The 23,168-nt window shown below is 44.8% G+C and overlaps 1 protein-coding gene and 1 pseudogene across 4 annotated transcripts; one reads left to right on the top strand and one right to left on the bottom strand.

The window, feature by feature from the left end:
• Positions 1-912: 912 nt before the first annotated feature.
• Positions 913-8,660, bottom strand: LOC131911814 (acylcarnitine hydrolase-like). 4 transcript variants are annotated; one of them, XM_059264190.1, is made up of 12 exons: positions 8,544-8,660; positions 7,726-7,936; positions 6,493-6,634; positions 5,702-5,835; positions 5,358-5,620; positions 3,901-3,995; positions 3,536-3,676; positions 3,334-3,414; positions 2,584-2,728; positions 2,089-2,226; positions 1,639-1,711; positions 913-1,203 (listed from the first exon to the last, which is right to left on the bottom strand). In XM_059264190.1, exons 1-12 carry the CDS (start codon positions 8,617-8,619, stop codon positions 1,017-1,019), a joined length of 1,686 nt encoding a protein of 561 aa, XP_059120173.1. In that variant the 5' UTR covers positions 8,620-8,660; the 3' UTR covers positions 913-1,016. The 4 variants fall into 4 exon arrangements, with proteins under 4 accessions (XP_059120173.1, XP_059120172.1, XP_059120174.1 ...); XM_059264189.1 differs by having other exon boundaries at positions 3,901-3,999; positions 5,362-5,620; XM_059264191.1 differs by lacking the exon at positions 3,901-3,995 and having other exon boundaries at positions 5,362-5,620.
• A 5,332-nt stretch (positions 8,661-13,992) lies between these two features.
• Positions 13,993-14,358, top strand: LOC131911106 (methionine-R-sulfoxide reductase B1-like; annotated as a pseudogene).
• Positions 14,359-23,168: the final 8,810 nt, after the last annotated feature.

Genomic DNA, 23,168 nt, shown 5'->3' with positions numbered 1-23,168 from the left:
GCACCTGTATCAGCTTATAACCACTTGCAATTCTAGCTCCAGGGGATCTAATGCTGTCTTCTGGACTCCAAGGGCTCCAGAATACATGTGTCATATACTTACACAGACGACATACATATTCATGAATAAAAATAAAAATAAATCCTCAGAAAAGTAAGATGAGCATAGTGAATTCTCACACAAAAGTAACTACTTTGGGACAGAATAGATAAATGGTGCACAGGGTGGAAAAAAGAAATCATATTGACAAATGGACAGATTATCTTAACTGAAATTGGTGTTGACATATAATCTACAAACACAACAGGTAGAGACACTTTGGGATGTTTTCAAATCCAGTGACTGACATGAGAACCTCTATATGTTGTATTCTGAAAGTGTCTATGAGTCATATTTCTATATTGAAACTCCAGTGTGATATTATTAAGAGTGAGGTCTATTGGAGACCTGGGTCATGAGAACTACTAATTATCCCATCTATCAGTGAAACCACAAGGTATCATTTTTGGTTCAGAGAGCTAGTCATCAAAATACAGCAATCCACTTGGTATCTTAACTTTGGACTTATGGTCTCCAAAAGTATAAACCTGTTGAGAGAGGGCATGTGATTTTGACACAACCCACAAATATAATATTAGTTCTTCTAAGAACCTACATCAACATTTTCCAAAGCTTCTGCTTTACTTAAAGAGGGTTTTGGTCTTAGAGAAGAAGACAACAAAGATGAGAGCTTAAGGAATGATGGAAGGGGCCTCGTACCAGTGGAATGTGAAAGGAGATGGATACTTTGGGGCTCACAAATCCTCACTGTTATTGGAGCATTTATTGAGTGGGTCTAACAGAAAATGACCCAGCAGGATAAAGAGTCACATGCAAAGGATTTGTCATAAATGTAGAACAGATAAGGGCAGAGTTTATGTGAATGTTAGAATCAACCCAGGTTACTCAATATTATTGGGAACCTCAAGCTGACCCCATCAGCACGCAACCCAACATACCATTCCTCACACATGGCACTAAAGTTCCATGTGATTGTTCTGAGTTCCCTGTATCTCCAGGATCTTCTTGGGCAGAGTCTTGGTCCAGAATTGCAGCCTTCTGGCCTTCAGGGATTGGCCCACAGTAGGCTGGATGTCCAGCTGCAGATACTGCTCATCATGGTCCAACTTGGGCCAATATGGTAGACCATCACTGTTGGGATTCCTGTGGATATGCCACCCAAAAGGGAAGGGTGAAGTCACTCTCATCCAAAGTCTGAAACCCTGATTTGGGTCATAGCAGTGGAACAATTAGGCCAGTGGTTAAGGGGGTTGTTGTGGCATGTTTCCTGATAAAGGTATAGAAGTGTCACCCACTAGTTTCTGCTCCATATGAGGGAAGAGAACCTGAACTATTTTATGTCTCTCTCTAAGAAACAAGATCTAAAGAGCAGTACTATATCACTATGGCCCACCAGCCAGGTCACTGTGACATACCAAGTATCTCATAGCTACAAAGTATCTGTGTAAAGGTGCTATTGGATAGAGAAAACTCTATCATGTGATGGAAGATCCATGCATGCTAAAGAGATCTCCACATAAAAGAGAACCCTAGGTAGGGACCCACACCTGGAGGGTTGAGAGAGGGTTGTGTTCTCACCCATGTCTTGCAAAGTTGGCCCAGTACTTCATCATCCTCCTGTTCAGTAGCTCCTCCTCCTCAGTGAGGTCAGCTGGAGTCATGAGGAAGGCAAATGTTCAAGTCCCTGTCACCTGACATAACTGTTAGCTTATACTTCACACTCAATCCCAACTGTTGTCCACCACCAACTCTGTTGCCTCCTGTCTTCACTATAAAGTATCCATGATCCATGCATCCATGCATGCCTCTAATTCAATTCCTACCCAAATGTTCTGTCGTCTCCATCACAGGCTAGACTGGGACAGGTGCAGATTCTAATCCCAGTTAGTTTTTTAGGCTATAATATTGTATACATTTGATTTTATTCTCTCCCAGAGCATAGGTTTCCTCAAATGGATTGAGAGCTCAGAAGACCCCAGGGGATCATCTGTGAACTCACTCACTTCAAGGAAAATAAAGAAGACTCACGTTTAATGCCAAAGAAGAAGGGCCCAAAAACAAAAAGAATCTCATCACCATGGTCAGCCTTCACGTGGGGTGGCCTGATACCCTTTTGGAAGTTGGGTTGATGTTGGAACTCATAGAAGTAGACAGGGGCATGGAAACCTGCAGGTGGGTATAAATGGTGATTTAGTAGACCCTCACCTGAAGTTCTTCTGAAACAGATTTGATGACAAGATACCTTGATGTTAAGCCACCTGGACTTATCAAATTTAAATGGGAGGAGCTACAGGCTGGAGCACTAGCTGTAGAAAGCCCTTGGCTACAGGATGCTCATAGCCTTCCCAGCTGAGTTGTTTCAAGAGTCAATAGAGTATTAGTGACCCATTTTCTCTTCTCTACCTAGATGTCACTCTCTTTAACTAGACATGAGGAGACCTGGATACCACATTGCTCCACAGTGCTCACCTGTGGTGCACATCTCTGAGCTGATCCCCTAAGCCTTGTTACAGATGTACTCACTCTGAAAATGTGCTACTTGGAGTGCAGGGATCACAAACATGAAGTCCTCCATCAACTCTCTGAACTGTGCTTGGAGGGTCTGGGCATCTTCAGTGTCCCCCATGTACTCTTCCATTATCAGGTCACCACACTCAGGAGGCAGCATCTACACCAAGGAGAGCAGGAAGAATGAGGTTAGGCATGTTGTTGGTTAGGTAAGTAACAGCCTTTGGAATGGAGAGAATAGGGCCTGGGATGAGATAGAGTATAGGTAAAAAGGTTTATGCTCTCAGGTTACCCCACACAGAATCACACATATATACTATGGTGGTTTGAAAGAAATTATCCCCCTAAGAGAGTGGTGGCACTGTTAGGAAGTATGGCATTGTTGAAGCAGGTATGGCCTTCTTGAAGGAAGTGTGTAACTGTGAACCTGGGCTTTGAGGTCTGGTATGTGTTCCAGCCACACCCAGTGGTTCAGACCACTTCCTGTTGCCTGGGAGTCAAGATGTAGGAATCTCAGCTCCTTCTACAGCACCATGTCTATCTGCACAGCACCATGTCACAGCATGAGGATAATGGACTAGACCCTAGAAATTATAAGCACTCCCAATAAAATATTTTCCTTTATAAGAGTTTCTGTGGTCATGGTGTCTCTTCACAGCGATAGAAACCCTGACTGAGACATATACTGACCTTTATTAATAGGAATCTTTTTGAGAAGGAGATATGAGGGACCTCTCTATTTGGACAGGACCAGAGATATCTCACCATTTGTGCTGCTGTATTCTTCAGAACAGCCTGCAGGTTCTCTCTCGTTATTTCCTTTATTGTCTGAGTAGTACCCATGACCTGGAAAGCAGAAGACACTGTTAAGTGTGGGTTCTGATGGACATGGATTAAAGATGTATTGAGTTCCTACTGCTTGGCATATGAGTCTCCAGGCTCCCAGAGGATTGGAACAGAGACTCACCTTGGGGACAAGCAAACCATACTCATCATTGTTGACACCTATGATGCTGGGGACAGGGCGAAAATCCACAGAAGCCAACAACTCTTGGGGATGCCTGGGAAAAAACACTCCATCCACCACAGCAGGGATGATATTGAAAACCTGAGAGACAATAAAACTCAATGCTGAAGGTCAATGAAATACATATGCCGATATCCACTGAGTTACTGCTACCATTTTCCCATTTCTCACTAGTTTCAGGGTGCTCAGCTCACTCTGGAAGGGAATCTACACTTGGAACAGTCTATGTTGGTGTTCATATTGTACACAGAACTAAAAGAACACAAAGAGTGATGAGGCTCTTCCACACAGACAATTATATGAACCTTATTAATGACCAGAATCTCTGCTTCACTCTTGCCTCTCAAACAGCGCACCAGGACCTCTGAGTTCATAGTCTCACATCCAGACATGTTGGCCACTGTCTGTAAAGGAAACAAGCAGGGAAAGTTTTCTTACTTCCAACTAGATGCGATTGCACCTAATTCTCAAACTTACTGTGTGTTCTGTGTAGCTTGCAATAAGTATAAATTCATTCCCTTTGTCCTACTGCTCATAGGTGAGAGCTATTAAAAGGACCCTTGGACTGAGTCTACCAGAATGATCTCAGTCTGCGGGGAAGGCTTTGCCCTGGAGGAGATGGGAATGGGGGGCAGGCTGGGGGAAGGTGAGGGGGTGGGAGGGGGAGAACAAGGGAATCCGTGGCTGATATGTAGAACTGAATTGTATTGCAAAATAAAAATTTAAAAAAAAATACTTATAAACAACTATGAGCAGGGCGGTGGTGGCACACGCCTTTAATCCCAACACTCAGGAGGCAGAGCCAGGCGGATCTCTGTGAGTTCCAGGCCAGCCTGGGCTACCAAGTGAGTTCCAGGAAAGGCGCAAAGCTACACAGAGAAACCCTTTCTGTGTGCATGCTTGTTCATTTTAGGTTTTGGTAGTTTTCTTTTCTCCACCCCTCTTTTATATATGAGAGAAGAATAAGTTCCAACCTTTGTATGTGAATGTCGGGGGACAAAGTTTCCCCTCTTCAAGAAACCCTACACCCCTTATTTGACAGGGTATATTCTCCTTTGCTGACCCTACACTAGCTGAACTGCTCTGTGTTCATCCAGGGATTCCCATGTTTCTGCCTCCCACCTGACGACAGGAACATTGCAAATACAGATACATGCTACTATGCCCAGCCTTTTCTGAGTTATGGGGATTTGAACTTAGGTCCTCAGGCATGCACTCTAAGCACTTTAAAAAATAAAAAATAAAAAACAATGATAAAATAAAAAACCACTGAACCAGGCTGGAGAGATGTCTCTCCGGTTAAGAGCACTTGCCTGTTCTTCCAGAGGTTCTGAGTTCAATTCCCAGCAACCACATGGTGGCTCATAACCAATTGTAATGGTACCAGATTCCTTCTTCTGTTGTGCATGAAGACAGAGCACTCACATACATAAAATACATAGGTAAATAACGCTTAGAAAAAAATGTACTCAGCGATGTTTCAATACCAAAGCACATTAAAAAAAAAACCCTGAACCATCTCCCAAGCACATGCATATTTATTTTTGCCAAAGATGGAAGCTGCTAGGAGCAGTTTGCTGGTCAATAATATACTCACCCAGTATGAGATAGATGTGAGTAGATGCTAAACCCTGAGTTTCTGAGAAATTATTGGAAAGAAAACTATTTCCCATGGTCCTTATTTTCCCCACTGGACAGAAGACCAGAGTACAAGACCATGAAGGCTCAGATGGCAGACTAGGGCTATGATGGTTGAGGGCACTTACAGTGTAGACCATCTCATGGGTGTCAGAGATAAGGTCAGGCAGCAGGGCCACTCCACTCTGCATGATGGCTCTGTGGAAGAGTCCTTTGGACATGGGGGACACAACATGTGAAGACACACTTGTGCCACCTGCCGACTCGCCAAAGATGGTGACAAGGTCAGGGTTGCCTCCAAAGTGGGCAATATTCTGCTGGACCCAGCGTAGGGCAGCCACTTGGTCCAGGTAGCCCCAGTTGCCTCTGGCATGTTGGTCTCCAGTGCTGAGAAGAAGAAGAGACATAGATTCAAGTGCTGTCTAGGTTCTTCTCAGCTGCCATTGCACAGCCCAGCCCTGAAATTACCTGAAGAAGCCCAGAACACCCAGACGGTACTGGATAGTGACCACCACCACATCCTCAGTGGCTGCCAGAGTGGATCCATCATACATGGAAGCCATGCCTACAACCAGTGCACCACCATGGATCCACACCATCACCTGGAGCAGTCAAGAGAGATTCCAGCAAGCTCCTAGACAGCCCAAGCTCTGCAGGAATGCTTACTAGAATATCAACTGCTGTGCCTCTGTGCAGCTACACAAATACATAAAGATTCTCAGCACTTCAGGGACTTGGTCACGGCCAGAGGCCTCTAGTAGCCCCATCAGTGTATATCTAGTCCCCATCCCCACCATGTATCTCAGTTTGAATTAATTATTTTAAGTATACAGTAATCTCATCATTACTCAGGCTCTTCATAGTGGAACTTAGATGGGAGTCTCCATGGATGTCTCTCCAGATTAAAAATGGAAAGGATCATCAACTCTCATTGGTATAGCAGATAATCCAAAAGAAGAAATGGATGACCTCAGTGTTGAGCCTTGAGCACCTAAGCAGTTCTGCAGGGCTCAGTTTGGAGAATGAGTCCTGGTTTTATCAAATAGCTAGAGCCTTTGATCATTCAGTGCTCCAGTGATTTGTGTCCCTAACCCAGGTTTCATCTGCATAGTGTGGCTGAGAATGCCGTTTTTGACCCAAATAGTGTAAAGCTTCTCAACAGGGTCCACACTGCAATGGAGCTCAGGTTGCTTTTGTCCCTTCTAGTCATCTTGAAAAAATATACCCTGTCCCCAAGGTGACCATGACCTGACACTCACAGGCAGGTTAGAGCCCTCCTGGGCATGAGCTGGTGTGTAGATGTTGAGATGTAGGCAGTCCTCAGACATAGAGATGGGAGGGAGAGTCAGTTTCATATCCTTCAGGCCCTCTGCATTCGTCATATCAAAGTTTTGCAGACACCTAATGGAAATAACACAGATATTCCAAGAGATGTGTGGTGGTCAAAACCAAATGTGAGTCTGGATCTTTCCTCAATCACCTTCAGCTGCTGCTCTTCATGATGCCCTGTTAATCCATATTCCCTTTCTAAGGTCCCTTCCCACCAAGGTAAAGGCCACAGGCTCCATCAAAGTTGAATGGAGCCAGAATTCCAGAGAGTCCTCCAGTTGGCTAAGGCCTGGATGTTATCCTTTCTGAGTCTGGGATATACAGACTTCCAGGTGTCTCTATGGAATGACAGGCTGTATGTTGTTGATGTACACTAAATTGTATAAGAACAGAAAAATGACCTAAGCACTGGCAGGCAGGCAAGCTTTTTCTACTCTCTGTTCATAGCTGTGCATGTGATGTGACCAACTCCTGTAATTTTCCTTCACTGTGAATTCCCCCACATGATGAATTGTAATCTGGAGCCTAAGTTACTTTTCTTGGTACTTTATTATGGCAACAGAAAACAAACTAAGATTGCAATATTGGAGTGTTGTATCCACAGTTGATAAAAGAATCAGTGGACACTGCTGCCCCACAAGATAGTGAGAAATCCTTCATCCCATGTACAGACTCTTAGGGAACTTCTTTTTCCTACAGTGTCTCCAGAGGGAATTAGTTACATATCCTCATTCCTTGGTGAGTGGCACTTGGCCCTATAGGTTGTCACAGTGACTGTGAGAATGAGGTTAGCAAGTAACCATCATGTTGCACTCCTCAGGATCTGAAGCATATTCCACTGAATTCAAGGTCTCTCTCTCTGTTTAATATGTCACATAACTCATGCCTAGAGATCCCTCCCATTTTTGTACAGAACACTGGGCTCAATTTGAATCTGTGAACAATTTTACCTTTGTTCTGTTCTATAGAATCTGCATCTAACTCCCTGTGGGTGCCCAGCACTGACCCAGGAGACTGGCAAGGTTGCTCTAGGACATGCATGGAGGACACCCCACAATGGGAAAAAAACTGCCACAGAGCTAAGATGGAGGAAAGACCTCAGACTCAGAGATCAGAGCAACTGCTCACTCCAAGGCCAGACATCCTCTGGGTCCAGAACTTACATGGGTGGATATGATGTTCCATCTCTCACACCACTCCATGGCACAGGGGCTTCAGGAGGTGCAAAGCGCAGTGGTCCTACAGGTGGCTTGGCAAAGGGAATTCCCAGGAAGCTGTGGACATCAACTTTGGTGTCCTTCACACGGATGAGGCTGCCTCGGACCTGGCCTGTGTGTGTGTTTCTGATGAGGCTGGCCTCTGATGAGTCCTGACCTGGGTGGAGAGATGCCATCAGGGTTAGTTTTGTGCAATCACCTCCCACAGATTGTGGGAGTTCCCTCCTCATTGTTATCAGGGTACATAGCATGTGAACTGTGTATGTAGGTGTGAGTGTTGGAGCTTCCCTATCCCTAAGGGCCAGGAACCTTTCCTATTTCTTACCCCTTTGAAGGGTATCAGAGCATTTCTCTGGCCAAAGAGCTCACACACTCAGAGCCATTTGGCCACATGAATTTGTGATTATTGTCATTCTTATCCAAAGGTCAGTAGTAGCTGCAGTCATAGCCAGACACAGAGGAAAAAATTCCTTCATCTCACTTTTTCTTGAATTGTCTAGTGCTCTCCAGAGCTCCTTACACTGAACTGTCTCCTCAGTATGGAGTCATCTTCAACTCTCTGACCCTCTGTGTGCTAGTGGGTCCACAAAATCTGTGGGCTTTGGTTAGGGGATTGGGAGGCACACGCTTCGCACACTTTTATCTATCATTTCCATCACCCACCCTTCCTCCACCTTTTCTCTCCACAAGCCCAGCCTCCGACTTTGCAGAACTTGGCAGCTCTGACTCTAGTCATTCCCCATTGCCAGCTTAGTGAGCCTCACCCTGCACACGGAGGAGGAGAAGCAGGAGCCCAAAGACCACAGCATTCAGCCAGCTATGAAGTTGATTCAGTGGCATGATCAGCTCTCAGACCAGAGTCTGTGCCTCTACATAGGACATCCACGTTACACAAACAGGAAGCAGAATCTGTGAGCCTTGTCCAGGCAAGAGTTTAAATCAAAAGGATGTAGGCAGGAACTTGGTGTGGTGGGGCAAAGTCCTCATTGTAGGAAAACTGATTAATCAGTAGTGACTGGAGCCAATGGCAAGGAGGTAGGGAAAGTCACCTCTGCTATCTGTTCTCTCTTTGTCCTTCTGGAAAGACACAGCACAGATTCTGAATCTCTTCTGGGATACCAGGAACCCTGTCCTCACTCCTGGACAGAAAGCTGTAACAGAAGAAGCCAGAGCGCTTCTGTGAGTTGGTACATACTCACAATGTCACAGGCGAGACAGAGGACTTCTGTGAGTAGGTACTTACTCAAGATGTCACAGAAGAGACAGGCAAATGCAGGAACTCTGAGTGTGACCATCCTCAAGACTCCTCTGTGCTTTGACGACTCAGTTTACTGAGCCTGCTTCCAGACTCCCTGGTCCCTAAATAATCTTAGGGTCTATTTGGACACCTCCCTGTTAGGTCACAGTTGTTTGACCAAAACACACTACAATTCTGGTGCTTTTAAAGTCGACAGCCCCTATTCACTCCACCTTCGAGATGTGTCTCCTCTAGTGGCCAGTTCCTGCCAAGACATATGGAGAGAAAGGCCAATTTAAGTAAGTCCATACTCTAATTACATCATATGGAACCCAAAGTGGAACTTAAGTCATCAGGGTTGGAGGAAACTTCTCTTACCACCCCTTGATCAATATTACAAGTAACCATATGACAAGGGCTTAATGAGTCTTGCTGGCTCCAACACTGATGTCAATCTGAAGTCTCAGAACCTATGATAAACCTGAGATAAAAGTCTGTAAGTAGGAGTTTCAGAACCACAATAAAATGCTGACAGCATATATCAAAGAACACAGGATCTGGAGTCCACACTCAGTCCAGACTGACTTCCTAGAGGAAGTGGTGTGGGCATCAGTGTCAGACAGCCTTTAGTGCCACCTGAGAATTGACTTTGGCTCCAAATTATTTTCATTATTATCTAAATAGTAGTCTAGAGAGAGCCTCACATCATGGCACTGTTGGACACCTACCTTCCTTGGTGTCTCTCTGGCTGTTTCCCTGGCAGAGCACAGCTCAGCTTTTCCTGCCTCCTCTGATCAACAAGGGCTCCTTTGATTCCATGTCACCTCTCCAATGCACTTTTCTCCTGTCTATGGTCCTATTCTTTCTTGGTAGATATTCTCTCCACTTCAAGTTCCCAACTAAAGGAACTGCTGGACCATGAGGGCTCAGAAGTTCCAAGTTTCCTCCAATCTCAGAAAGAAAGAACCAAATTCCCAATGGATCCTGGGCATCCCTCTGCTTCTTAAGCCCAGATATGTTTGTAGCTCAGCTAGGGAAATCCCTGTGTGCTCTGCTACTCACTGCACCATCCCTCAGAGGCCTCATGTTAATGATGGTCACGACCACAGTAAAAATGTGAAATGAAGACACTCAGGTTCTGTTCTGTTCAGGGAGGCAGGGAGTGAGTAGGAAGATAGTGAGAGATAGAAAAAAAGAGATGAGAGAGAGAGAGAGAGAGAGAGAGAGAGAGAGAGAGAGAGAGAACATGAATTAGTCTGCCCTCTGCTTATATAGGAAGATGGTAAGTGTGATCCCAGCCTAGCTTACGTAGTGACATGAGAAACATGATCTCTCCCAACCAAAGAAGCATCTTAACGTGGAAGTGGCTCAAGCTGCAGCTGCTGAGGCCATAAATGGATCTAAGACTCTGCAATGGACTCTCAAGAACATTATATTGGATGGTAGTTAGTCACCAATGGTTTCTCTTACAGGACATGACAGGATGAGCTACAGTGTCTCTAAACCATATGCAGGTGGAAACTACAACAAGAGAATGCAGTGCATGAAGTCATGGAGCAATTTTTGAAATTGGGAGTATGGTGGTTTAAAAGAAAATGGCCCCCAAAGGAAGTGGCACTATTAGGAAATATGGCCTTGTTGGAGGAAGTATATCACTGTGGGGCTGGGCATTGAGGACTCTTTTGCTCAAGCTTCTCTCAGTGTGACAATCAGTTGACTTCCTGTTGCCTGTAAGATGTAGCACTCTCAGCTCCAGCACCACGTCTGCCTGCACACTTCCATGCTCCCCTTCATGATCATCATGGACCTAACCTCTGAAACTGTAAGTGAGTCATCCCCAATTAAATGTTTTCTATATAAGAGTTGCTGTGGTCATGATGTCTCTTCACAAAAATAGTAAACCCTAACTAAGACGGGGGGATGGTATCCATGAACTCAGCCACTGAGCCAGTGCTTAGCATTCCCCTCATTTGTGCCCTGGTGTCCAGGACAGACAACACAGGAGTCTTGACTTTCACACAAAGGTTATGGTGCTTTATGGATGGTACTCAGGACAGTGAATGACACAAAGAGTCTTTGCTCTAGGAAAAGTGGTGAACCAAGAGGCCAACTTGGTCAGAGGGAGAGGGTTGTGCAGGTCCCATGGTCTGAACAACACAAGATATACCCTCTTAAATAAAAGAGAAAATGCTTTGGGGAAACAAAAGGCATATTGAAGACAATTGGGCATCATTGTGAATTGTGAAATACAAGACACTTTGAATTGGTGGATGTGAGAAGTTTAAATACAGCACACACAAAGAGAAGTATAAGATGAAAATTAACATGGAACATAGAGAAGATACACTATGGTTCGGGAGGTTTATAGAAAACAAGAAGACACAACACATAGAGAAACCATCAGTCAGGGTACCAGAAACAGGGATATCTTATGCTAGACAAGCCTCCCCCACCTTACACCCTTGACACACACCACAGCAAAAGATCTTTAAACTCCCTGCAATTAGTGATCTCTGACCCAAGAGACTGGCAATGTCATTCTGTTAGAAACCTTAGTCATGTATCTGAAAATGCATGGCAGACTACACATCACAGACAGAGAACTTCTATGGAGTCGGGGTGAAGGAAGCACCTCACTCTGGCCCCGAGCTCAGAGCACATTCTCACCTAGGAGGTCCTCTGGGGTCCCAGAACTTACATGGCTTGATAGGAGGTCCCATCTATCACACCACTGCATGACTCAGGGGCCTCAGGGAGTGCAAAGCACAGTGTTCCTACAGGTGCCTTGGCAAAGGGAATTCCCCAGAAGTGTGGACACCAACTGTGGCACAGCCTTGCCTTTCCCGGTGAAAGATTCCTATTGTTGCACTATAGTGGCTCCAATGCACCCCTGTCCCGTCTGTGCTCCCAGCACCTACCGGCTGCTGCTCTCCCTACTCTCAATTCCTTGACCAAAGGCACTGATGAGTTGCTGGCCTGAGAGGTCTTCAGCTCCTCCTTTCTTGGGGTCAAGAAATCAGCTTCTCCATGTTCTTGGACTTCCTGCTGCTGCTTCTTGATACAAGACTTTTTTTTCAGCTCAGCTGGTGTGCTGGTTAGAATGCGAATGACCCCTAAGACTCATATATGAGTGTTTGGTTCCCAGTTGGTGGACTGTTTGGGATGGATTAGGAAGTGTGATCCTGTTGAAGAAAGTGTGTCCCTGGAGGTGGGGTTTAAGGTTTCAAAAGCCCATGCCAGGCCCAGTCTAATTCTTGCCTCCTACTTGTGGGATCAGGGTGTAAGCTCTCTGCTGCTGCTCCAACATTGTGCCTGCCTGCCTGTGGCTGTACTGCCCACCCAGATGGTGGTCATGGACTCATCCTCTCAAACTTCAAGGAAGCCCCAATTAAATGTTTTCAAAAGAAATCATTTAGTTGTCTTGGTCATGGTGTCTCTTCACAGCACTAGAACAATAACTAAGACAGCTGGGGGAGGGGTGGAACCCATGTGCTTTGTTATTCACTGCACCTTCATTCAGAGACCCTGTGCTGGTAATTTCCAAGGCCATAGCAGATACGTGGAGTGAAGATGCTGAGGTGCATTTCTATGGGGGGAGTCAGGGAGTGAGTACAGGAGCAAGTGGAAGAGAGAAACAGGCTCGAATTCCATTAAACACCTGCAATGAGACACTCCTTCACACTCATCCGATACAATCAGACTTAGGAGCTAAGTCCAAGTGGTCACAAAGATATGGGATCACTGGCACCCTCATACATGTCTGGAAGAGATGCAAAATGATACAGTCATAAAAGACAGTTTGGCACTTCGTTTTAAAATTAAACACACATGTGTTATATGATTCAGCAACTCTGCTCTCTTGTCTTAGCCCAAAGGAAAGAAAATATTGATCTCAAAAACCTGTTTGAGATGTTCATAAGAGCTTGATTAAAAGTAGTCAAAATTTGGTCACTCAGATGTGCATCAACCGGAGAGTGGGTAAAATGTGTTGTGTGCGTTTGTAGAATAACACTGTTAACTGAAAGACAACATGCTTGAATAACTTGTAACGACAACAGTCACAAACAATTCCTTTTTCACAATAGAGTGGCCTGGGCCCTGATGTTTTAAAATTCTATGGAGTTTCCAAACTGTTCCATCACAGAGCAGTCAATGGGTTGCATGGAGCAGAGGCCAGGCAATGATTAACATAAAGGATCACTAGCTAAATTTTTCCAGTGAATTAAGCATCCACATTTTGAAGTGTGGGTTGTTGCATAACTCATATTCTTATGCCCACTTATCAAGATGTGCTGGTAAAATGTAAATTTGATTGCATAGAAATCATTTGACAATAAAACTTTCCAATAGCAAGAGAGCTATTTAGCATCTAAAAACCCCTTGGTGAAATGTCCTGTCCATCAGCAGATACGCATACCTTACAGAGGTGTGTTTACAGCAGAAGTTCAGTAATGCCTTCAGGCACCTGTGGAAGTATCAGGCAGAGCTCATGTGTACTCAAAGGAGGCTCTTTGCTGGGGGGTGGTGGTACACACCTTTAATCCCAGCACTTAGGAGGCAGAGCCAGGTGGAACTCTGTGAGTTCGAGGCCAGCCTGGTCTACAGAGCGAGATCCAGGACAAGCAACAAAACTACTGCATGGAGAAACTCTGTCTGGGTAGGGGGGAAGCTCTTTCTCTGCCATAGAGTACAGACTTAAGAGTATTCTCATAGTTCTCCTGACCCCTGGTGTTCAGACAGGGTACTGCAAGAATCATCACTTTGATAAAGATGTTCTATTGGTTTAAAACCGTAGATGAAAGAAGGGCTGGGTACCAGTTTTCCAAGGACAGGAAGTAGTTGCACAGCCCTTTAATCTCAGGCCTCTAGGCAGGTTTCAGGCCATGCTGGTTGTGAAGTGAATTTTAGGACAGTTTGTCCAAAATAATGAGACCATTTCTCAAATCAGCAAACCAATACATGAGGCCTGTCCGGTCATGTCCCTGCCGTTCTGTAGCTTTTTCAGGGTCAAAGTTTTCCAGAATCACTTTAAGCCATGTGTCTGTGTGTGTGCCAAGTGTGGCTATGAGTTGTTCTCCAGTTGCTCAAAGTATGTATGCTCATTCCCAAGGCCAGCATTCACTGAAACCATCTATTTAGGTAGTGTGACCAAGAACTCTGGGAAAAACCAACCTGAAACTTAAAGGTATTCTGCAGCAAGTGTGGCATTGGGCCATGAGTTTCTGAATGATGGCCCCAAATGGAGACAATCTCAATTCTCAATATTTAGCAGCTCATTGAAGTTCATCCTTAAAGGCAAAGAAATTCCTGCCTCCCTAGGCACTAAGCTGTACAGAAGATAGCATGCCAATGGGGCTGCCCTGGCCAGCTGCTCCAGCTTTGGTCACTGCATGATCTGCTCTGGTTAAATTCTTCTATGCCAGCCAGGGTGGTGATGATCTGTGACCTTCAGGGAAGGGAGCTGGCTGATGCTATGAACTCTTGCCTTGGACCCTTGTCTTCTGGCAGAGGTAACAAAATTCCATTTCACAATCTGTGGATTCATCTTGCCTAACTCTAGGTTGGAAAAGTGACCATTGCCCCATTACCTGGCCAGTGCAGCAAAGGCCTTGTTCTCACCACTCCCTCCAGTTCATACCTGCAGTGGTGTTCTCTCAGAAGATAAGCCACTGTACCTTACTGTATGTGCTTGGAAGCTCTTGACATCTGGGAGAGGTGGTGATGCTGAGACCCATGCTATCTTGATTCCTTTCTGGGGTCATCAAATGGAAATCAATAAATGAAGCCTCGAAAAAATAAATTCTTGAATAAATAAATATATACATAAAAATGATAGATAGATAGATAGATAGATAGATAGATAGATAGATAGATAGATGAATAGTTGGATGAATAGATATATAGATAGATAGATGAATAGTTGGATGAATAGATGGATAGATAGATAGATAGATGATAGATAGATAGTTGGATAGATGATAGATAGATAGATAGATAGATAGATAGATAGATAGATAGATAGATGATATAGATAGATAGGTAGATAGATAGATAGATAGATAGATAGATAGATAGATAGATAGATAGATGAATAAATAACATAACATAAACCATCACCTTCTACCTGGATGCTTGGTACTATGCTCACTTGGGGTGGGTACAGGAGGAGGGAGCACAGGCTGCGGTGGAAGGACTTGAACTCTAACCCCACAGTAGCTTTGGAGCTGTAAAACAGTGCACACCTGATCCTGTCCTTCCTGATCCCGTCCTTCCTCGAGACTCTTTCCACAACTGAACACGTGCTTCTTGCAGGACAGCAATCAGAAATGTGAATTCTGCCATCAACTCTTAGAACTGTAGTTGGAGGGTCAGGGGGTTTGCAGTGCCACATGGCTTCCTTTATCAGCAGGTCACCAAACTCAGGGATGACATCGAAGACCTGAGGCCATTCTAAAGTGAAAGAATAAAATTGGGTCCCAGACTTAACTATGGGTTTTCTTATATTTAAAAAGTTAACTCTTCCCCACACACTTATTAATTCATCCCACGATGCTCGTATTCATCTCAAGAGATTTCACACTTCGTGGAGCTGATTTTGGTTCCTAATTTGCTTTGAAGACTTTAAGATCCAAAGATCATGGAGATGAGGTAATTGGTTCAGAGTAGTAAGGCCTCTTTACTCCATACCCGTTGGTCCCCTTTCCTCGAAAAACTATTATTCAATAAAAGACAGAATCCCCTCTTCTCTCTTGCCTCCCAGGCAGTACCCAGAGTGTCTGAGTCCGTCTGCTCAATCCAGACATGATGGACAGCAACTGTACTGGAATTATACAGGGAGGGACTGGCTCATTCATCCAGTATGGGAGAAGAAAATTTTCAACATCCCCAACGGAGTGTGTGTGCACCCTGCAAATATCACAGTGTACACTGTATGCACTGTGGCCAGTAAGAAACTGCTCTCACTTCCCCATGCTGAAAACTGAGAGACAGAGAAGCCATCTCACCTCCTCACATGATTCTAAAGACAATGAGAACCATTAGGTACAATTTTCTGACCAAAGAGAACATTCCACCTATGTGAGGCAGGGGAGTGTGAATTGTTTCCATTGAGACCCTCAGCAGTTCCCAGGAACAGGGCGCTTCCCCAGGCACCTCTATGGTCCTTATCCTCACACTGCAGGCAGAGCCAGGAGCTCACAAGATGAACAAGGAGTCACTGGGTCAGGACAGGGTGAGAGGGCACTCACTGTGCAGACAATCTCAGGGAAGATGAAGATGAGAATGGGCATCAGAATCTCCCTGCTCTACCTGATGTCACAGTGGAAGAGTCCATGAGATGTGTCAAGCACACTTGTGCCACAGGCAAGTAATTCCATTCCCATGATAGTACACAAGGGGTTTAAATTTTCTTAATTATGGTTCTCTTCCAAACTTCAGCACCAGAATGCAATTAGTTGGCTGCCAGGAAACATGGCTCAGGACTATAGTCAATGTAAAGGGGTGAAATGGAACTGTTTTGAGAGACAGAAACATCCTCACACTTGAAATGGACATGGTTACAATGTCTCATGCATCTGCTCAAAATGAACAAGGTATGAAGATAAATGGAAAAATTTGATTACATATGGATCATTTAATAATGAAGTTCTTCAAAAATATAGCTATACATTTTAAAGTGTCCTGTGAGGCCCCCAAACCCACAGAAGGGTGATTGCAGGAGGAGCAATAATGCCTTCAGACCGCAGTGGAAGCATCAGGCAGCCATCCTCCTGCACTCAGAGGAATTGCTCTTCCCTCTCCCAGCACCTAAATCAGGTGTGCTATATCCTTGTCTACCCCATGGTGTCCAGGGTACAACATGCAAGAATCACCATTTTCATCTAATGACACTAGTAAACCTAGGCTCTGCAAGTTCTGATTTGAGTGAGGGTGGATGATGGACATCACAAGGATGTTAACTCTTTTCTGTCTCGGAGTGGGAGCCTTGGATGCTATGACTCCTCAGGTAGCCATTTTCTTTCCATGCGCAGAACTGCAGGGGGATGTCCAGTGAAGCCCTTCTTGCCATTCTGGGTTTGTCATCTCTGCAGGCTTCCACTTCCTTGGCACCTTGCCTCACAGAGCATCATGTTTTGACACTGTAGAATTTGACAGACCTAAGCTTCAAATCGGCCCAGTGTTTCTGAGTTGCCCTCCCCTATCTGATCCACATGGCCGAACATCTTTTGTGACAACTGACATGAATGAGGCCAGAGAAGCAGCATGTACAGGCATCAATCAGAGGGTTTTGCCTACAACTTCCCAAGGTCAAAAACTCACCCCCTGTCCTCACTGCCTGGATGCCTACATGGGTTGCCTTGCTGCATGGCATATCTGTCCATGAAGCTCACTGTGTCTACAACTGATGGCTGACACTGTTACAGACACAGACACCACTTGGTGAAGTAGTCCTGCTTCAACCCTGGCACAACCATGATGTTTCATCCTTCAAGAGCAGCTTTCCCTGAATTGTCATTTAGTGGGATGATGTCTCTTATTCTGAGGGTGAAAACACCCAAAGCAAGAATGGATCAGATTGTAATCACTATGTGAAAATCAAATATATCGCCACACATTTATGTTCTTTTTACTTTTGTTTATTTCTATGAAGCAGAGTTGGCATTTCTTTTTATTTCTTGGGTGACCAATGAGTTTATCAGGGTGTGGTGTCTGGGTGAGAGGTTGCTTACAGGAGCATGGATAACTCAAAGGCAAGGCCAGCCTGAGTGATGACTCAGGAGAGCTGCATCCCTAGAGATCTATATGTGGTTTTCCCACAGCTCAACAGATCCAAGAATCTCCTCTCCTTAGCAGTCTATTTCCTTCAGAGTTGGCATTTGAAAGAACAGATGTTTTCAGCACAGGATTAAAGAGGGACACCCAAGGAGAGGACAAGACACACTCACCATGGATGTTGTCTTCTCAAGAGAGCCTCCTCTTTACAGTAGCCATATATCTGACTTTGGAGCCTTCTGGAGTTACATGCTAAGAAACTTCTTTGTTAGTGAATGGGCTCACGTGTGGTTGCTGATGTGCATGGATAGAAGTCCACCAAGGATGTGGTATTGTAGACAAGGTTCACTTTGTGAGGTTCCTAGAGCCTTGTAGTAGTCCACCTGGCAGAGGAATAAAGCTGAGCATGCTTAGGCCTGCAGCGTGATGAAAGCTCTTATAATACTCCCTTTTAAAAACATCTCTCTACAAAAGGAATATTGCCTCAATGTAGATAATCTCCACAGCCAACATTATTGTGTTGGAGTTCTTTTGTGTTTTCTCTCAGTGTATACTGACACATAATAATGAGTTTCGTGATGACATTTTCATACACGTGAATGAGTCATTTGCTCATGTTCATTCCCCTATTACTCTCATTTTTCCCTTCTCCTTTCTGCTGTCAACTAGTTTCTCTTCTACTTTATTGTCTTTTTAATTGTTGATCATCCAGTAAGTTTGGTTAGAGTAACTAATTGGATGAGGGTTTATTTACAGGAGTATGAGTAGTTTGCCAGTAGCAATATCACTGCAGGAAATGTCTCTTCCCCCTCCAATATCCATCACCTACCTAGGGATGCTGAGGAAGGGATGGGGCCTCCTGCGCCTATGTGTCCTAGCAACTCTTCATTGCCTGAACATCCTTACGATTTTGTTGTATAAACAGATTCTTGCCAGATTGCCAGACTTCAGTTGGAGAGTCTCCTATTTCCTTTACCTCAACAAGAGTGCTGCTGAATTATCAGGCTTGTTCCACCACACCCTGTTCACGCCTATCTTTTTAAGTAATCCTGGGGATTGTGTATAAGACACTGACACCTTGATGTCCCTGTGCATGAGCCAGATCTGGGTGTGGTAAAAGAGGATGTGATACAACTCTGTACCTTCTTATAGTTGCTTGTGGTTCAGAAGCCAGGTACCTGAACCAAGACTATTCAGAAGAGCAGCCATAAATGAGCATGTTAAAGTTTCTTGCCTACAAGGCTGAGTGACCAGCAGAGCCCGGGAAACTGCAGATAAGGGTCACAGGCTGAGGGAAGTGTGGCTTACTTAGAATGCTTCTGACTGGGGGGATGTGGCATGATATTGTCAGAGTTCACAGGAGACTGTCTGGGCATAAGAGGCATCAAGGTTTATACACACGCCCTGTCCTGGTACTCTCTTGGCTCAGCTTCTGATAAGGGCCTGAAGACTTTGTTGCAGGCCCAGACCACATTCTCTTTGCCATAGAGACCAAGTTGTACCTTTGCCCAAGGTCAGATACATTGGGAAGGGAACCTGGGCCTCTCATTTCAGCTCTGTGGTGTGGAGTTGGAGAGTTATGGTTCTGTTTTGGGCCAGGAAAATTTCCAGAGTCTTTTTGGGGGCACCTGGGTAATTCTCTGACCTAAGTGGTGAGTCACAAGATCCCAATGACATCATAAAGGTGTTAATAGTTTCATTGTTATCCAAGAGTCATCAGCATCAGTAGCCACAGTCTAACTACAGCCCCACAGAGAAGGGAAATGTCTCATCGGTCCCCCTGCTCATGACTATATGCCTGGTCTTCTAACCTCCAGACCCAGCACTCAGCAGAGCCCATCACACTATTCTTCCCCCAAGTGCTAAGTGACCTCAGGCATCACTGACCCTATGTGTGCTACAGGACCACCCTGTGAGCTCTAGTAGAGGCATTGCCCCTCACTGCTGTCTGTCATTCCCATAAGCTCCTCCCTCCCTGATCCATTGCCTCCTGCCCTCTCAGTCTCTGACTCTGCAAACGATTGCAGCTCTGACCTTGTTCCCATCTTCCCCTTTCAGAATCTCACACTGAACACACAGGAGGAGAAGCAGAAGCCCACAGGCTACGGCCTTCAGGAAGCCAGGAAGTTAATCCAGTGGCATGATCAGCTAGCTCAGTGGTTCTCACCCTTCCTAATGCTTCGACCTTTTAAGACAGTCGTGGCAACCCCAAACAATAAAATTATTGTGTTTCCGACAACCAGAGAGCTTTCATGGGACTGACCTAGGCTCTCTGCATACACGCTACAGTTGTCTAACTTGGTCTTTATGTGGGACTCCTAGCAGTGAGAACAGATGTCTGACTCTGTTGCCTGCTTTTGAGACCCACTCCTCCTGCAGGATTGCTTCATCCAAGCTTGGTAGAGGAGGGGTTCCTAGTCTCACTGCAGCTTGATATACCATGGCTGACTGATATCCATGGGATGCCCACCTACATCTAAAGAGAAAAGGTGGAGGAGTGGATGGAGTGGGAGGGGGTACAGTAGGTTGGGGGGCCTGGGAAGAGGGGATGGAGGGAAAGCTGTGGTTAGGATGTGAAAATAAGAAAACAAAAAAACAAAAAATTACTGTGCTGCTACTTTATAAATGTAATTTTTCTACTGATATGAATCATAATGTAAATATCTGGTGTGTGGGTATGGGATATGGAACCCACATGAAAGGGTCATTTGTCCCCCACCCCAAGGGGTCAGATTGAGAACCGCTGAGCTAGCTCCTGGGCATGAGTTTCTGCTGCTATGGGATGCACTGTGTTTCCCAACAGGAAGCAGTTGTGGGCCTCCCCCAGGTAGGAACTTGTACCCAACAAAATATAGGTATGAGTTCTATGGGGCAGTGCAAGGTAATGTCACAGGAGACCTGCACTGACCAGGCAGAGGTGAGAGAGTCTGTGCTTATCAGGCTCATAAAGCCACCTATCTGCTTTGCCTTTTTATTGCTCTCCCCTCAGGAAGGCACAGCGTGGACTCTGAAGTCGTTCTGAATATCAGTAACCCTCACCTCAAATCTTGGTGCCATCCTTGTCACAGATCCAGTGTGGGTGAAGGAGTGGGGAGCAGGAAGCAGAAGGCTGCACTGGAGATTCTGCATTTCTAAGCATGTGTGTGCAGAGGAGCCCACAGATGGAGAAGGGCATGGACATTTGAAATTTATACCTACAGACTTAGACCTGCCGATGCCCACCCCATGGACTGCTATATCTCCCTCGGGATTTTGTCTGTTGTCTTTTGTTTCCATTTGCTTACTTTTCAGTTTCATTTCATTCTTGCAATTTAAACTTTCCTTATTTATTTCTTCAATGACACATTCATCATTCAAAAGTGTGTTCTTTAATCTCCATGAGACTGTGTGTGCTTTATAGTTTCCCTTGCTGTGGGTAGGGAGTTTTATTTCATTGTAATAATACTATATGAGAAATTATCAATGTTTCTATATTTGTCAAAAAGTGTTCCATACCCTAATATATGACCTATTTGTAGACAGTCCCAGGGGCAGCTCAAACGATGTGTATTCTGTAGTGTTTGGGTGGCATTTTATGTAGGTAACTGTTAAGTCCATTTGTTCTAATGATATCACTTAAATCATATTTTTCTGTTTATTTTGTGTGGCTTTCTTAAGTACCCATCTCCTATTCATCCCTCTTCCATTCTGTACCCACACTAGTGCAAGCTCCCACTGAGATCAAATCCAGGACATTTAATATCCCCCTGACAAACATTTTCAGGCCTTGTTGTTTCCAACACTGGGACTCTCTGGGCTCTCAGAGCCTATGATAAAGCTGAGATACTGGCTCATGAACAGGAGTTTCTCAATCCCAGGGAACCCTGCCAGGATACACAAAGAGTACAGGGTAAAGATTCTGAAACAGCTCAGTATGAACTCCTGGGTGATGTGGTAAGCAACCTCAGGCTTTAGAAACACCTGAGGACTAGCTACCGTTGGCTCCTTCTTCCAGCCCCTAAGTCTAGAGCACCCACAGCCCAGTACCAGGAGGCTTTTCTCTTTAGTGGTTTGCATTGTTCTCACTGGCATGGTGCAGCCATGGCTTCACTGCTTCCTCCAATCAGTAAAGAATTCTACAGATTCAGCATCCCCATCCAACACTGTCTGTATTCCAGGGGGTATTGTGTTTTCAGTCCCTACTAGGGAAAGATGTGTGCTCTCGCTCTCGCTCTCTCGCCTAAGGAATGACTGGGCTATGGAAGATTCCCAAGATTAAAACTATGGAAGCAGTTCATTTATGTTACATGGACAACCTGGTGTGTCCTTAATCCTGGGCTGCTGTGTAGCATGATTTGGAGGAAAGTCCTCATGTGCTCTGTCACCCAATGCATCATCTTGCAGAGTCCTTTTGTGGATGTTTGTGAATAAGAGTTTGTTGTTGAATATACATAATGGAGTACTACTCAGCTGTAAAAAACAATGACATCATGAAATTTACAGGCAAATGGATGGAACTAGAAAATATCACCCTGAGTGAGGTAACCCAGACTCAGAAAGACAAACATGGTATGTACTCACTCATAAGTGGATACTAGATGTAAAGCAAAGGATAACCAGACTACAACCTACAGATCCAGAGAAGCTAGCTAACAAGGAGGACCCTAAGAGAGATGCGTGGATTGCCCTGGGAAGGGGAAATAGACAACATTCATAAAGAACTCAAGGCATTAGGCTCATTGCCAAGCCTGCCAGGAGTCCACTTTTATTATACATACAGTAAATCCCCCCAAGAAGATGTAGATGAGTGAGCACCAATGGTCACCACCTTCCTGTACCCTACATAGGGCCACAGAGCCTAGGCCCTTCCTTCTTCACTTCCTTATGTCACCTCTGCCCATTTTATCTTCTTTCTCCCCTGACTTCCCAGGCCCTCCATTCATTGTTATGTTCATTGAGAATTTCACAAACCTAAGTAACTGAGCCAAGTTTCTGCTTCTCAGCAAATCCCTGGTGTCCTCATATTCTATAAATAGGAACTAGTATAGCTGTTGGACACTAGAATCCCCAAAGTCTTAGTTCAGTCAAGTGACTATAACAGAAGTATCATAGCTGGATGGCTTCTATACTGCAGAAGTTTATTGCTACCTGTTTTAGAAGCTGAAAGTCCTGGTCAAGGTATACTGACTTGGTATCTAGTAAGGACTTTCTCTCTGGTTTGTAGGTGGCAGTTTCTCACCATGGCCTTCCCACCACAAACCAGCCACCAAGCTCCCCCTAGACCTCATTTACAAGAGCCCTGTACTAGACCGTCTTCTGCTGCTGTGTTAAAAGATCTGAACTTGCTAATAATAAAGAGAAGAGTTTCTTTTAGATCAATTTTTAAATGTGTATTTTATTA

Source organism: Peromyscus eremicus, chromosome 5, assembly GCF_949786415.1.
Source record: "Peromyscus eremicus chromosome 5, PerEre_H2_v1, whole genome shotgun sequence".
Classification (NCBI taxonomy): Eukaryota; Metazoa; Chordata; class Mammalia; order Rodentia; family Cricetidae; genus Peromyscus; species Peromyscus eremicus.
This window is presented reverse-complemented; position numbering and strand designations above follow the sequence as displayed.

Bases quoted from the DNA above. Each gene is read 5' to 3' on its own strand.
- LOC131911814 (XM_059264190.1), bottom strand. From the start codon at position 8,619: ATGCCACTGAATCAACTTCATAGCTGGCTGAATGCTGTGGTCTTTGGG. The intron at 7,937-8,543 runs GTGAGGCTCACT...CTCTCCACCCAG, and splicing joins TCTCCTCCTCCGTGTGCAGG to GTCAGGACTCATCAGAGGCC. The intron at 3,677-3,900 runs GTTCATATAATT...ATTGTCTCTCAG, and splicing joins AGATTCTGGTCATTAATAAG to GTTTTCAATATCATCCCTGC.